Below are 15933 nucleotides of genomic sequence, written 5' to 3'. Positions count from 1 at the left end.
TTAACAGAAAACAGGGCACAAATCTGTCTATCTAAAGGTTTCTAGTGGGTGGTAGAGCACTTGCCTGGCATGCACAAGGCCCTGATTTAATCCCCAAGCACTGCAATAAAAAAATTATGTTTCTAGCTGACATGCTCAGATCTGAAGCATTCACTTTCTACTTCTTCAAGAGTTGCTATAAAGGATAACTGGACTGTAAAGTTAGAATAAAAAGGTTAGCGTTTTGAATCACATGCTTGTCCAAGCTGTCATGTCTATTCTTGAAAAGAACTTTTATAATTCCTCAGATCTTACTGAATCAGTTGTTAAATCTCAAGTAACTTTCATTTAGTTCCCATGCTTTTAGTTACTAATTATTAATTTGCCTCAAATTGCCATTCTGTACTGGGCAAAAATAGGGCCTTGTTTCCCTTTGACCTCAGTTTCCTAATCACTGCCCAGTGCCCATACCCTAGTGAAAAAGCAAGAAAAATAATTAGTCGTCAAATTTCTATTATTGCAGATATGCCTAACCTAGCCTTTTTACAGGTTTAGCCTTAACTACCTTAATAAAACTATGAATTCCTCACCTTTCTATAACTAAGCCTTAATTTTTTTCCATAGAGAGGCACAGTGCAGGAGATAAAATCAGGTACTTTCATCCACTCAACCTTCTAAACTGAAGATGCTTCTATTTGGCATAAAAACAAATTTCAGGCAATAAAGATGTGACTGCTTCAATAACTAGTTATTTCTAAAACTTAGTTTAAAACAATATACTTAAATAAAACTATTACTCTTCAATTACAAGCTGAAGAAATACTAAGATCTTTTTTAATGGCCATCCTGCCCCCAGCAACCAGGAAGTACTTCTCTGCAATACTGCCAAATGACCAAAAGTATCACAGGAATGCTAGAAGTATATTTTAAATTATGTCTTCCACAACTTTTTTGTTTATAACCTGGAAATAATAATCACTTCTAAGATACCCACTATTTAAAAACCCTCCTTCCATCAATTGCATAAGCAGTTCAAACTTAGATTACAATTCCCAGCAACAATTTTTAATTCCTTATTTTGCTGTATACATAGTGAAGGTTTCTGTTAACCAAATGTCTGATCTCTTCCCTTGACAAATGAATGACATATTCAGTACACTGAAATCTAGATGAACCTTCCTCCCTTCATGAATACACAAGATACACATAGACTTTAAAACAATCAACCCAAAGATACACACACAATTATAATATATAACCCAAATTTCCTCAGAGGACATTTTTCAGAGCTAATCTCTAAAAACTATAACCAGATTATCCAAGACTAAGTCTTGTGTTTGATGAATACATCTCTCAATGTCATGATTTGTAAATTTAGCCATTAGACACATTGTGGGAAACCAGCTCACATTTAATTGTGACATTTTAAAATTGTACAAGTATTTTGACCACTACCCTCCCAGCCCATATTTAGTCTCTTAAAATGACAGAAAAACATCACNGGGGACCTGGGTCCTGCAGCTTCTGTAAATGCAATGAATCACTAGTTTTGAATTATTGGGGCTTATATATTTTAGATTAATTATAATTTGAAAAGTGCTTTTCTATGGCTAATTTCAGGATACAAACTTCAAGCCAAAGATATCATATATCTGTGGTTAGTTTCAAGCAAGTACCATTTTTTAAAAAAGTAATTAGGAAGCTGAGGCGGAAGGAGTGCAAGTTCAAGATCAGTCTCAGCAACTTAGCATGGTCCTATGCAACTTCATGAGACCCTGTCTCAAAATAAAAACTAAAATGGACTTGGATGTAGCTCAGTGGTAAAGCACCTCTGGGTTCAATCCCCAGCACCAAAAATAAATAAATGTTAAAAATAAAATAAGATAAAATAAAGCCAGGCACGGTGGTACACTCCTACAATCCCAGCAACTAGGTAGGCTGAGGCAGGAGGATTATAAGTTCAACACCAGCCTGGGCATCTTAGTAAAATTCTGTGTCTCAAAATAAAAAAGGTTAGGGACATAGCTCAGTGGCAGAGCATCCCTAAGTTTGATCCCCAGTACCATTTAATAATAATAAAAAAAAAAGTCAATTACCCCTTGTATTATAAACACTGGTAAAATTACCTGCAAGAGAATGAAAAAACTCAAAATAGATTTGAAAATTCTCTAATACTAGTATCCTCATTGACTTACCAAAACTGATCAAAACTTAAGTGACTGAGCTTTCCTTTGAAGTAATAAAACTTATTATTATTGCTAAAAACTCATTTTTAAACATTTTACAATATTATCAATAAATTGATATGACCAGATGATATAGCCCATTGTTTGGGGGGGGGGGGCGGTACTGGGATTGAACCCTTGGCTTCATGAATGCATACTAGTATCCCTAGCATTTTTTTTTTAAAACTAATTTTGAAAAAGGGTATCCCTGAGTTGCCCAGGCTGACTTTTAACCTGCAATACTCCTGCATCAGTCTCCTAAATAGCTACAATCATAAGCATGTCCCACTATGCCTAGCAGCTCATTTTTTTTTTAAGTTGGCCATTCTTACAAAAATAAGCTTAACTAAAGATGTCCACCAGTGCCTAATATTCAGTGGACTGTTAAATTTTAAAGACTATGGGTAATAGTATCAATTCAGGAAATATATAAAAATCTATATGCACATATTCATGGGAAAAGTTTGAAAGTTTGGGATTTATCCCAGAAATGTTTCCCTTCTTAACTGTATATTATGGTTTTCCTGCAATGTAAGAGATTATTTTAAAAGAAAAAAAAATCTGAAAAATTTCATTACTAGCTGATACTTACTATGCTTTTCCAGGGGTCTTTGCTTCATTAGCACTGATAATGAATAAAGGAAAGAGAATAGAGAAGAGGCAGCCACTGTAAAAAAAGAAAAAGAAAAAAGAAATAATTAGTCACCTTCACAACAGCCAGCGTGAGTTTGAGAAAGATATTAAAAGCCCAAAGTTCCTTTGTCTTCAGTGCAAACATCACAGCTTGATAGTCTTAACATATCAAATACAGCTTTCAAATGGAACAAAAGGTTTTTCTAAGCACTGTGAATATTTAGCACTGCTCTGGGAGGGAGCACAGAAGAATTTGAGACAGAGGTTCATACAGAGTAATTTTAATACTAACTGATAAATGTCTATGACTAGCTGTCAAGAAGAAAAATCTTTACAGGTATCCTGATCGTTGAATAAGAAATCTGGCATAGAACCAAGAAAAGAAGAGATAATCGCTACATGAATTTTATTTTTACTAGTCTCTCTTAAATCTCTCTAGTAAAATTACCTGATAATGTATGAGGACTGCATTGCTGTGAGGAAAGCCAAGGGCAAACCAAATCCAAAGTAGTAAGGCCAATTCCTTTCTATGTTTGACAATCGCTGGTGCATTTCAATTCCTAAAACAAGGACAACAATGCTATTAGACTTCTTATTTATTTATTTAATTTTTTGGTGGAGGGCAGGAGAGGGTGCCAGGGATTGAACTCAGGGGCATTTGACCACTGAGCCACATCCTCAGCCCTATTTTGTATTTTATTTAGAGACAGGATCTCTGAGTTTCTTAGTGCCTCGATTTTGCTGAGGATGGCTTTGAACTCACAATCCTCCTGCCTCAGCCTCCTGAGTTGCTGGGATTACAGTCATGTGTCACAGCACCCGGCTACATGTTTTCTTTTAATCAAGTGAAAACCTATTATAGGCAAACTATTTGAGGCTTGGGTTTTAGATACAGAGCTACCACCTAGAGCATAGCTATAGCATATAAAATAGAATTGTGAAATACTGATATAAAGTTTCTTTTTTAAAGTTTTATAATTACAATAATCACAATTTCAAAGCTGATAGGGTGAATGAATTATGAATTTCAGTACCAGCATCCTTTGTCAGAACTAGTCTAGAACAAAGCAAGACATCAAATAAGCCAAGCACCATAGCACAAGCCTATAATCCTAGCTACTCGAAGGCTGAGGTAGAAGGATCACAAGCTTGAGGACAGCCTCAGCAACTTAAATCCTATCTCACAATAAAAATATAAAAGGACTGGAAAGAGAGCACACTGGTAGTGTTTCTGTATTCAATCCCAGTTGCAAAAAAAAAAAAAAATAATAATGCACACACACACATATACCTCAAACAAAAAGGATGCTGCCTGCAGGAATAACCTCTTTCAGCCACACACACCCAGCTAAATATGCCAAAGTCTTTTAAAAGATCCTGCAAGAATCTAATTATGCTGATATTAATTTAATTTTGCTAATTTAGAGCAACTCATGCTCACTTACGCCACCTTATGGCCCAGGCAGAGTTATATTAAGTACCAAAAAGATAATTCTACATTGCCATTTCCCCCAGTCTCAAGGATTAAACTCACTAAGATAAACGTAAGCTCCCTCTTGCCAATAAGGCTACTTCCTTTCAAAGATGATTTGTCAAAGGCTTAAGTATAGAGTAGTCTGCTTAGCAGTAGCTATTTCTAAACTAGGCCTTTACATTCTAGGTTTCTTTAGATGTACTTACCTTTATTGAACCAACGATATTCAAAGCAGTACAGTGAGTAGAGAAGGGACATATGCAGCAAACTGACCAGCTGACCAACAAGATGAATGGGAAAGAGACTCACAAACATTCCCTGAAGAACAAATATGGCATATCTTAATTCCAAAGCATAAGAGACCTAACATTATTCACCCACTGCTCTACAATTTTCACTTCCAGCTGAGACACTTAGCTACTTCTCAAGCCTCTGAACAGCAGGTGTGGTGAATACTAGGGTGGCAGGAAAGCACAAGTAAATCCTTGTTTCTTTTAATTTTATGATATTTAAATTCTCTAGTTGTTGCTGTGAAAAAATGATTTAAATATCATTACCTTTCACATGACACATCTGAATACCCCCATATAATGCAATACCCTGTGTTTGTGATACTCCCTCTAGTGCAACTTTTTAAAATTTGTCCAGAAGGCCAGTCTCACCTGGATAAGGAAAAGAGCCTGTAGCAAAAGGTTGAAGAGCATGTCAGCAATTATCTTGCTGACACTAGGGAATGGATGAGGCTTCCTCCCTGATACCTCAAATGCTAGGTCAGCAATATCCTGTAACACAGAAAATGGTGCACCAAAACATGAATAATTGCCCTTGTTACCTATATCCAAAACTAATACCACTGGTCTTTCACTAGAATTGCCAGGAAAGAAAAGCCCCAGACATCTGTCAATGAGATGCTTCAATACACTAAGATAATGATTCCATTTTACAAGAGCACATAGATCATTCATTGGCTGCTTAGCCAAGAAAAATTAAGGCTAAGAAATAGGTCCTGCCAGGCACGGTGGCTCACACCTGTAACTCCAAAAGCTCAGGAAGCTGAGACAGGAGGATTGCAAGTTTGACACTAACCTCAGCAACCTAGCAAGGTCCTAAGTGACTCAATGAGACCCTGCCTCAAAATAAAAATTTTTTTAAAAGGGCTGGGGATGTGGTTCAATTGTTAAGCAACCCTGGGTTCAATTCCCAGCAAAAAAAAAAAAAAATAGATATATAGATATATTAGGGCATTATATACCACTAACTTCACAGGCTAAAACTTGTCACCTGTCAACCCATCATGCTGTAGGACCCAGACTCCATTCTGCCCTGGACCTACTTGAAACCAAATGGCATTCACAACTTTGCTAAGCACAAACAGGGGAAGCACCCAAAGAGCACTGAAAATTGATGTGAGGAAGAATTCCAGCCACGACCAAACATCTCCATGTAGTGATGGATCCCCTAAGAAAAGGGAAAAGAGTAGTAGTTTAATTAAAGAAATGGGAAATCAGAAGACCAAACATGGAACCCCTATTTTGCAAATATTCTTTATTCCCCCCACACATTTCCTGTTTCTTGCCAGTATATCATGATACCTAACTCAAAGACTCTTATTCATAGTAAACACACCATATTCTAGCCACAGCTCCAATTCAGCGTAGCCATAGATACATGCTGCTTATCTTGGAACAAACCTGTTTACAAGGCGGAAACTGAAATGTCACAGTGACTAACAGAACACAATTAGCAAGAAACCACCTGGTTTTAAAATCACAGCTCTGCCACCTATTAACAGTTGAACTATAGTAATAACTTTTATTTCTTCATTCACAAAATGGATAGAACAACAGTTCTTATCTCAAAGGATTGTTGAGAAGTCTAAGTTAAAAACATCTAAAACTTTTGAGAAAAACTAGAAACATCATCTCCCCTCTCCATGCCTATCAGACAACAAGAAGTAAGTATGTACTTACCAATAATTCGGGCTGTTACTGACTGAAGCACAGGAATAAACACACGGTAAAACAAGAGGAGACTGAACTACAGGAAAGAAGCAATAAGGTAAGCATCAAAAGTCCTTCTTTAATATAAGAGTTTCAAATTTCAGTAATGATTTTTCAGATGGGAATGCCTAATATAAATCAGGAAGCTTGAAGAACAACCAAGGAATCAGATTCATTTCTATTTTCCAGAACTCCAGCTACGAGGTACAAACCTGATACTGCAAACTTTTTGGTACAAAGAAGAATACTTCAAATAGTATTCGGGACAAAATATAGAGGAATATGCTAAGTACGTGATAATGCTTATTAGTTAAATCTAAAGCCAGCATCTTAAAATATTTGTGAAATGTTTAGATTAAGATAAATTGAATTACTGAATTCCAAGTCAAAGAAAATATTTAACTTCATATTTAAAGTACCCAAATTCCACTTAAGTGTACATTGGTTCTCAATTAACCATAGGCAACATTTTCTGCTCTGGGTTTCAACAGTAATCAATTCTATTCAATACATATGATCAGATGTGAGAAGAACCTTGTTCAATCATATCTGCCCTTTTCCTCTGAGCCCCATAGATCTCTTAGCCAAAATGTCTATGTACTGTCAACAGAAATTGTTATCTATAACAATACTAAAACTTGTGAATGAGTCATTTAAAATAAAGAAACTAAGTATATATTCAGGACAATTCCTGACACTTGTTTACATACAGTGTGTTCTTTCTTGAGTGGGAATAAAATCACTATAGGTGCACAGAAACCTGAGTTATATTAAATGCATATAAACAGTTCAAAGCTATTTGTCTTAGCATTTCAAGAAAATAACAACAATCTGAAGATATTTATAAAGCACCCAGAATTTGAGAGAAAAGAACTTACCCAGAATACTCCACCATTCCAAGCACAGCACTGGAAAATTCTACTAACAATACGTGGCTCACTGGAAAAGACCATACGCATTTAGCTTATAATGCATATAAATTAGGTTACTTCCTAATTGTCAGTTCGGTACCTTTCCATTTTATTCCTTCCATTGGCACCACATTATTTTTCAGCACCTAATGTTCCCCCAGTGTTCCAATTTTGTAATTCAGTCAATGAGAAAAGATTAAAAATACTTCTGAGGAACCAGATTTTTAAAAAAAACCCACAAACACACACACAAATATATATGTTCTGAACAATGAGTAGGTTAGAGAAGATCAAAAGAGAAAGGCTTTGGTTGGGGTTCTTCTATCAATAAATCAATCTACATAGGCTTTCCTACAAATAAACCAAATAACACCTGTTGTTGTTTTTGGTTCTTTATTTAGCATTCTGTTCTTTTTCAAACATCATGAATGTATTGGTACTAGGAATTTAACCCAGGGAAGCTTTACCACTAAGCTACATCTCAAGCCCTTTTTACTTTTTGAATCAGGGTCTCACTAAGTTGCTGAAAGCCTTGATAAGTTACTGAGGCTGACCTCAACTTGTGATCCTCCTGTCTTAGTCTCCCCAATCACTGGGATTACAGCACCTCGGCACTTGGCAACATTATGAAATTTTAAGCAAGGTATATTACTAGATCCTAATTTACATCAGTGTGGGGGGAATGATTCAACCATAACATCTTTCTGTGAAGAAACACAAAAAACAATGGAATGCTGAAACTTTAAGTTACTCTGTAGGTCGTTATTATTCCTAAGAATCAGTCACTTCTAATGTGCCTCTCCCTGGGACATTTTCTGACATGGTCCTATACTCCTTACCTCTCTTGCTTCCGCTCTATACTCTGGGCTCTCCTCTGTGCCAGGACACTACTTGCCCTTCTTCGACGTTGCTCCTCTCTTTTCTGCTGGATTCGAGCATCTAGCTTTGAGATGGTACAAATACCCCAGATGGAGTCTTTGATTCCCTATAGAGAAGGATATTTTTCAAGAGGAGATTATGGATTGGAGAAGACTTTCCACAGTTACATATAGATAAGTAAGAATGGAAACCATTTTATTTAGTTAGTTACAGAGCTTAAAGGACCTTTTAATATGTATGTGTGTGTGTGTGTATATATATATATATGTATACAAGTACAGTATGTGTGTATACACATACATACATACACACACACACACACACACACACATATAATTAAATATAGATATATCCCTTTTTGGAAGTGCTAAGAATCAAACCCAGGGCTTCATACATAATAGGCAAACACTTTACCACTGAACTATACCCTCGACCCTTAGTTTCTCTTTCTTTTAATTTTTTAAAATGATTCCCAGCTTCCAGAAGAGTTGCTAGAATAATGGAGCACTTCCAAATATATTTTTTCAAGATTTATCAGTTTAATATTTTGTCATATTAACAAATACTTACATTTTTTTCCTGAATCATTTGAATAGATTACTGTATCATGTTCTCTTAATTTTTCAGTGTGTATTTCCTAAGAAAAATGTTTTTATATAACCAAGATAGTTATTCAAAAAATTTAATACTAAAATATTTTACAGTACACATCACAATTTCCTCCATTTGTCCCAATAATGCCCTCTAAGGCATTTCACCCCAGAAGAGTTCAGTCCAGCCTGGTGAAGTGGTGTATGCTTATAATTCCAACAACTCATTTAAGTCCAGCCTCAGCAATTTAGCAAGGCCCTCAGGAACTCAGTGAGTGAGACCCTGTCTCAAAATTAAAAACAAAAAGACTGGGGATATAGCTCAGCAGTAAATCACCCCTGGGTTCAATCCCAATACTGGAAAAAAAATAATAAAAGTTCAGTCCAGAATCATATATAGCATTTAGTTATAATGTTTCTTTAGTCTCTTAAAATCAGCAATAATTCTTTAGCCTTTGTAGTTCTTTTTGAATAATACAGGCCAGCAAAGCATGGTAGCACATACCTATCATCCCAGTGACTTGGGAGACTGAGGCAGGCAAGTTTGAGGTCAGACTGAGCAACTTAGGGATATAAATACAAAGGACTGGGGAAGTACCTTCAGTAGTAAAGTGCCCTGGGTTCAATTCCCAATACATAAAAATACAGGCCAGCTATTTTATGAAATTCCCTCAAACTGAGATTTGTTTCCTCATAATTAGATCCCATTAAGCATTTTTAGCAGGAATATCACAGAAGTGATGATGTACCTTTCAAGGTATCACATCAAGTGGCACATGATATCCTCAGGAACAGTGGCACACACCTATAATCCCAGCTACACAGGAGGCTGAGGTAGGAGGATGGCAGTTCAAGGAAAGCCTAGGTAATTTGGCAAGACCCTGTCTCAAAATAAATTTTTTTAAAAAAAGGGCTAGGGATGCAGCTTAGTAGCAGAACACTAGCCTAACACGTGTGAGGTCTAGATCAGTCACCAGTAATGAAGAAAGAAAAAAAAAAATACATGATAGCTCTTTCCCCTTGTAATTATGTTAATTTTACAGTCAAGGTATTGTCCAGTTTCTCTATTATATGGTGCAAATGTTTTCCTCTTGAAACTAATAAGCAATCTTTGAGGAGACACTTCCAAACTCATGCTAATATCCTGCTTATTAAGTTCTCCCCTCTAGATTTAGCACCAATTCTTGCCCAAACCAATCTTGAAAAACATGGTTGCAAAACAGTTTTCCAACTCCTCCATATTCATCAATACTATGATGCCAAATTGTTGTTTCCCCTATATACTCTACATTATCGATTAAATATCTATAGCATTTCCTGTATCCTGCACTAAATCTAAAGATACAAGGATAAATAAAACTGATCTCTAGAAAGGACTAGGGCTGGACAACCAAAATTAGAGAAAGACATGTAAAGAAATAATTACTGTTATAAGAATGAAAGAAAAAAATTATTATAAAATGTGAAGCCCTAGGATAAGAGAACACCACATACAATAGAAAAACATAAGAATATGGTAGGGTAGCACGAAGAGAAAATATCCTTAATGAATATATGATGAGAAAAAGAGTTAAGTCTATAAAGACAGTAACAGAGGCACCTGCCAGCCAAACATGAAAAGTTCCAGGTTTAAGTGTTGGTAGTATAAATACCAAAATTACCTGTCACCTAGTCCAAAGAACTACATTTATTTATCCATCCAACTATCCAGCTACTCAATCAACCACATATTGAGAATCTTCAATGAGATACATCTTGGTCATAAAAATGCTCAAGAAATTTGTAAATTAGCCAGAAAAGTACACAAATAAACCCCCAAAATTATGTTATAGTTCAATAAGTACCACACAGATTTATGTCTAAAGTAAAATGACAGCACTGGGGTGTTCAACTTCAGGAAAAGGCAAAGAATGGTGTTCTGAAGGTAATGGCCAAGCTGGATTTAAGGATAGCATTCTCATCAACTGTTATTAGGCAAAACAAATTTTAGAAATACCAGCAGGAGACAGAGAAATAACCAAGCCTGTGCTACCTACTGATGACAGCATAAACTGATAGTGTGCATCTGACCTTTTTTTGAGTAACTTTTAGTTTTATTTTTGCTTTTAACCTTTAAATCTTCCACCGATAAATTTTTTAATCAGAAAACTCCAATCTTTGAGAAAATGCAATTCAAATAGCCAATGGCCTACCTAGTATGCTTACAGGATCCCCACCTATTAGATACAGTATAGTAAGGTAGAGAAACACATTGTAGAACTGATCCAGGGTTGAAATTTTATAGCTCAAGAATGTGAGAATAGAAGATAAAGGTATTAAAAGTGGATCATATTGCATAATCTCTTTAGCCCTTCTATAATACTCCTTTGATTTCTCTTTTTTTACTATAAGGCAATAACCTTTTAAACTCTCACTGAAGGAAGAACCTCCTCCTGCTCAGAATATGGCAAGAGAGGTTCCAGAGGAGACACTGGACGCCAGACATCCACTACAAGTAACAGAATCTTGTAACACTGAAAATTTGGGAGACTAAGTCCTAAACACACCTTTATAGGGCATTTTCTTAGAGCACCCTCCTCACCTGTACTTGTAAAATGGGAGTAAAAAAAAAAAAAAAATAGGTTACATAATATAAATTCAAATAAAGTAGTTGAAGTAATAGTACTGTACCAATGTTTATTTTTTAGTTTTGACAAATGTATCATAATCAGACAAGGTGTTAACATTTGGGGAAGCTGGTAAAGGATATACAGTAACTGTACTATCTTGCAACTTTTCTATAATTCTTAATTCTTAATCTATCTCAAAATAAAAAGTTAAAATTTAACTGACCAGGGCTCCAATACTACAAATACTCACTGGACAGGTCTTCCAAGCTCCTATAGGGTACACAATAATTTCTATCTGAGTAGTGTGAACTAAAATGAAAACCTGTATATGAAGGACCCCAAAATGTAAAATCTCCAAGAACACTCAAAGAATTTCATAGTCAGTTTCTTAGCAAAAAGGTCTAAGGGAAAATTCCTTGAAATAAGATGTACTCACCCTGCCAAGGTCCTGGAGAAAGGTTTTGACACTGTCAGCCATCTCCTCACCACCCAGACTGTCAACTACACAGAAGAGAGAGAAGCACCCCAAAATCTCTCATCATGAAGGACCTGGAAACAGATGGTACATAATGGAAGAAAAATATTTATCTTAAAGATATTACTTGGTGCACACCTCTACATGATGACCACCTATTCCTGTGCCTCAAACAGGGGAGCAATAGATTCCAGCACTAACACAGTGAACTAAGTGAGGCTATGACCTATAACTGCTGAAACTTAAAACCCATATAATTATTTGTTGGGTTGGCTTGTTTGTTTTGAAATGGAGTCTCACCATGTTGTACAGGCGCTCTTGAACTCCTAGGCTCCAGGAACCTAGGCCTCCTGAGTAGCTGGGGAGTAGCTAGGACTTCAGGTGCAATCTCTGTGCACCTGGATTTTTTTTTCTCCCCCAAGCACTGGGAATTGAACCCAGGGTTGCTGTACCATTAAGCTACACCCCATCCCTTTGTTAATTTTTGAGACAGGGTCTCAAAAACTTGCCCAGGCTGGCCTCAAACTTGCAAACCTTTATGCAGCTGCTAACACACAGTAAGAGGAGAGGAGGAGGGAAGAACAGAAGTACTTTGGATCAGAAGAAGGGAAAAGAGGGGGGATGGGAATAGAAAGATGGCAGAATGAATCAGACATTACTTTCCTATGTTCATATATGAATACATGAACAGTGTAACTCCACATTATGTAAAACCACAAGAATGAGAAGTTATATTCAATGTATGTACAAATGTCAAAATACATCCTACTGTCTAGTATAATTAAAAAGAATAATAAATAAAAAAATTTTAAAAAACAACTTCCTCAGCCTCCTGAGTATATGGGATTGCAAATGCTGGGACATGGTAGCTGGGCATGGTGACAGGCATGGGTCACCATACCCAGCTACCACCCTTTTATTGTTATTTGAGGTAAATGTGCTTAGAACACTGTTCTCCTCTGAATGTTGGTGTCCCAAACTATTCCTACCACAGACTCCAAGCTTTTTTGAGGATTTAGAGATGGGTAAAAATAGCATTTTAATATCCTCTTAAGCAATTCTTATGTTTGCTGCATATCATATCCTCAACACTTGAATGAAAATATAAGCAAGAAAAAGTTCTAAAAATTACTAAATATGTACTTCTTTCAGACACAGAGACCTGAAGAACACAGAGTTTTCAGTTATAATGTGAAGCTACCTACCAAGACCTCCAAATAGGTCTATGTTTTTTAACTTTATATAAATGTGTATATAAGTGTAATAAGCATGCAACAGAGTAATTTTAAACTAGGCCAAGGCTAGGAGTGTAGCTTGGTGGTATAGCAATATGTGCTTAATATGTGTGAGGTCCTGGGTTCAATCCCCAGCACCAAAAAATACAAAAAAAAAAAAAATTACATTAGGCCAGAAAAAGTTCATATGTATAAATATTCCTCAAAACAATAAGGGTTTTCATTTTATTTCTTGGGTAAATGGGAAATATGGCTTCAAAAGTTAAGCAATTGAGGGCTGGGGATATAGCTCAGTTGGTAGAATGCTTGCCTTGCCTGCACAAGGCCCTGGATTCAATCCCCAGCATCACACACACAAAAAAGTTAAGCAACTGAGAGTTCACATGTATAAATAGTATTTAAGGTGAATGGAAAATTCACTTGCAGAAATACTCCCACCCTTCCATGCTGGGGATCAAACCAAAGGCCCCAGGTACAACTGGCCCACACACAAAGTTATATCCCCAGCTCCTAGAAATTTTTTAAGAACTTAGTATTCTATTCTGTCTCCAGCCTCACTAAATCATGCTGTGGGGTCCTCAGTTTAAAAGGTATAACCTTGGGGCTGGGGATGTGGCTCAAGCAGTAGCGCACTCGACTGGCATGCATGCGGCCCGGGTTCGATCCTCAGCACCACATACAAACAAAGATGTTGTGTCCGCTGAAAACTAAAAAATAAATATTGAAATTCTCTCCCTCTCTCTCTCTCTCTCTCTCTCTCTCTCTCTCTCTTAAAAGGTATAACCTTAGGGAAAGGTGCATGGGGGCACACAAGATGATAGAATAAGATAGACATCATTACCCTAGGTACACTTAAGATTACACATAGGGTGTGATGCTACATCGTGTACAACCAGAGAAATGAAAAACTGTGCTGCAATTGTGTACATTGAATCGAAATGCATTTTGCTATCATATATACCTAATTAAAATAAGGAAAGAAAGAAAAAGAAAAGGTATAACCTTAATATAACAATTTCACAAGCAATTTATAAAAAGTTCCAAATTTCAAAACATAAGCACACCTTCCCTGACCTTTATACACTTCACTAAAGAGCACCTCATTGACCTAACTGGACTAATGCCATTCAAAACTGGTAGAGCAGGGAATGCAGCAGACGAAGACAACCTGCACAACATTATATTTACTATCAGCTTCTTAGGTCAAATCCTATCCAGATGTGCTCACTTCAGGAACAGAAGTTTCTACAGTTAACATTCAGTTAATACTCCTACTCTTCCCTCCTAGAAACATATACTTCAGAGTTCCAAGCATATGAGCACAGGTACAGACAGGGTTCTCAAGGCTGTAGTGAAGACTCAGAGCCAGGTGAATGATAAGTATTCAATAATGAACAAGAAACAGTTTTAAGACTATCATGAATCCACCCTCTTAGCTAGCTATTTGCTTACATATAAATTAAGAGCACTAAAATTCTTCGTATATATTTTTTAGTACAAAATGCAATGGAATTAAAAAAAACAAAACAAAAAAGAAATCCTTAGGATTCTATATAAACACAATCCCACTAAAGAATGTGCCAGCTTAAAGGTGTGAGGAAGCCCATTACTTCATCAGGATTTTTTTTTTTTTTAAATCCTGCAGATCAAACCCAGAAGCACTTAACCAGTGAGCCACATTCCCAGCCTTTTTATATTTCTTATTTTGAGACAGGGTTGCTAAGTTGCTTAGGGTCTGGCTAAGTTGCTGGGGTTGGCTTTGCTCTTGCAATCCTCCTACCTCAGCCTCCGGAGCATTTGTCTGTATTTCTTACAAGGCACTGACAGGGAGCCTGAAACATGTCTGTCTGTCCCAATCCAGAACCGCTGTTATTTGAATCAGCCAGTTAATACCTGGCTTCTGCATGTACCAACCGGCAGGGTACCTACTGACCAATGGCCTTTGAAGGACAAGTCACTTCAATTTTATACTGACATCCTAACATTTTCTACAAGAAGAGTTGGTATGAATTATCTAGTTTGACAAACAGTTGAGGCACAGATAAAAATAACCTGCCACAATTTGAGACACACAGACTGAATGACACCGGGGGGATCCTGCAAATGAGGGGATTAAGATGCATCTGGTTCACAGCATTTTACAGGGGGAGCATTGAGTCTCATACGTTAAATCGCTTGTCCAGCATTACAACAAGCAAATGACAAATACAGCAAACTTCAGAACCCTGACGTTCTATCCCCTAGATGAGGACTTCTTTTTATTTAAGCTATGCAAGGAGGGCTTTTGTTTAAACCGAAAGTCCCATGGACATATAAGCTTTTTTAAACCTTGAAATACAGCTCCACATTAAATTCTTGACAGTCATTACAACAGAGGGGGTATCTACTGAGGCACAGTCCCGCACTTTGATTTCTAAGCCATAAACTCAAGTCTGAGAAAGCAGGAAACCGGAATATCCCACTCCAGGTACGGCGAAGGTAAACATCCTCACTTCTCACTGGGCTTCACCGACTGCCTCCGCATCCCTGGCGCTTGGGCCCGTCTCTCCCGTAGCTCCTGGGCAATTAAGCTGAAAACAGGTACTCTCCCTAACCACAGCTGTGCACGAGATGCGGACCACGCTCACGTCTGGTCACAGGGAGAACTAAAGATAGCCGCGCCGCCAGCTGGAGAGAAGCTCTTCACAGCAGCGTACAGCGCTGCGGCCTGGCCCGTTCCCGGCGGATCCTTGCCGTCCGAGGTCCCTTCCTGTCAAGGGTCGTCTCCCGCAGTCATTGCGGGAAACCTCACAACCCACTCTCCGGCCCTGCCTGCCTTCACACGCCCTAACGGCCCCTGTCGCCCTGAACCGGCGGCGCGGTCACTCCGAGCCCTGGGTCACCGTAGCTCTCACCTACCAGCAGCTCCCTCGCCCACCGCCTG

At 37.5% G+C, this 15933-nt stretch overlaps 1 protein-coding gene across 7 annotated transcripts in view; it reads right to left on the bottom strand.

Moving 5' to 3' along the window:
- Positions 1-2722: 2722 nt before the first annotated feature.
- Positions 2723-15933, bottom strand: part of Ei24 (EI24 autophagy associated transmembrane protein) — a 22238-nt gene continuing 9027 nt past the window's right edge. For 2 of the 7 annotated variants that reach the window (XM_048796178.1, XM_048796179.1), the window contains exons 2-10: positions 11737-11849; positions 8062-8207; positions 7190-7250; positions 6282-6348; positions 5645-5769; positions 4974-5093; positions 4518-4629; positions 3286-3397; positions 2724-2871 (exon numbers count right to left, since the gene is read on the bottom strand). In XM_048796178.1, the coding sequence (XP_048652135.1) occupies positions 2796-2871; positions 3286-3397; positions 4518-4629; positions 4974-5093; positions 5645-5769; positions 6282-6348; positions 7190-7250; positions 8062-8207; positions 11737-11778 (861 nt within the window). In that variant the 5' untranslated portion in view covers positions 11779-11849 and the 3' untranslated portion in view covers positions 2724-2795. Of the gene's footprint in view, positions 2872-3285; positions 3398-4517; positions 4630-4973; positions 5094-5644; positions 5770-6281; positions 6349-7189; positions 7251-8061; positions 8208-8671; positions 8705-11736; positions 11854-15904 lie in introns of those variants that run through there. The other 5 variants (XM_015499002.2, XM_048796176.1, XM_048796180.1 and 2 more) reach the window with 5 other exon arrangements.

The sequence above is a fragment of the Marmota marmota genome, unplaced genomic scaffold, assembly GCF_001458135.2.
Source record: "Marmota marmota marmota unplaced genomic scaffold, marMar, whole genome shotgun sequence".
In the NCBI taxonomy this organism is placed as follows: domain Eukaryota; kingdom Metazoa; phylum Chordata; class Mammalia; order Rodentia; family Sciuridae; genus Marmota; species Marmota marmota.
This window is presented reverse-complemented; position numbering and strand designations above follow the sequence as displayed.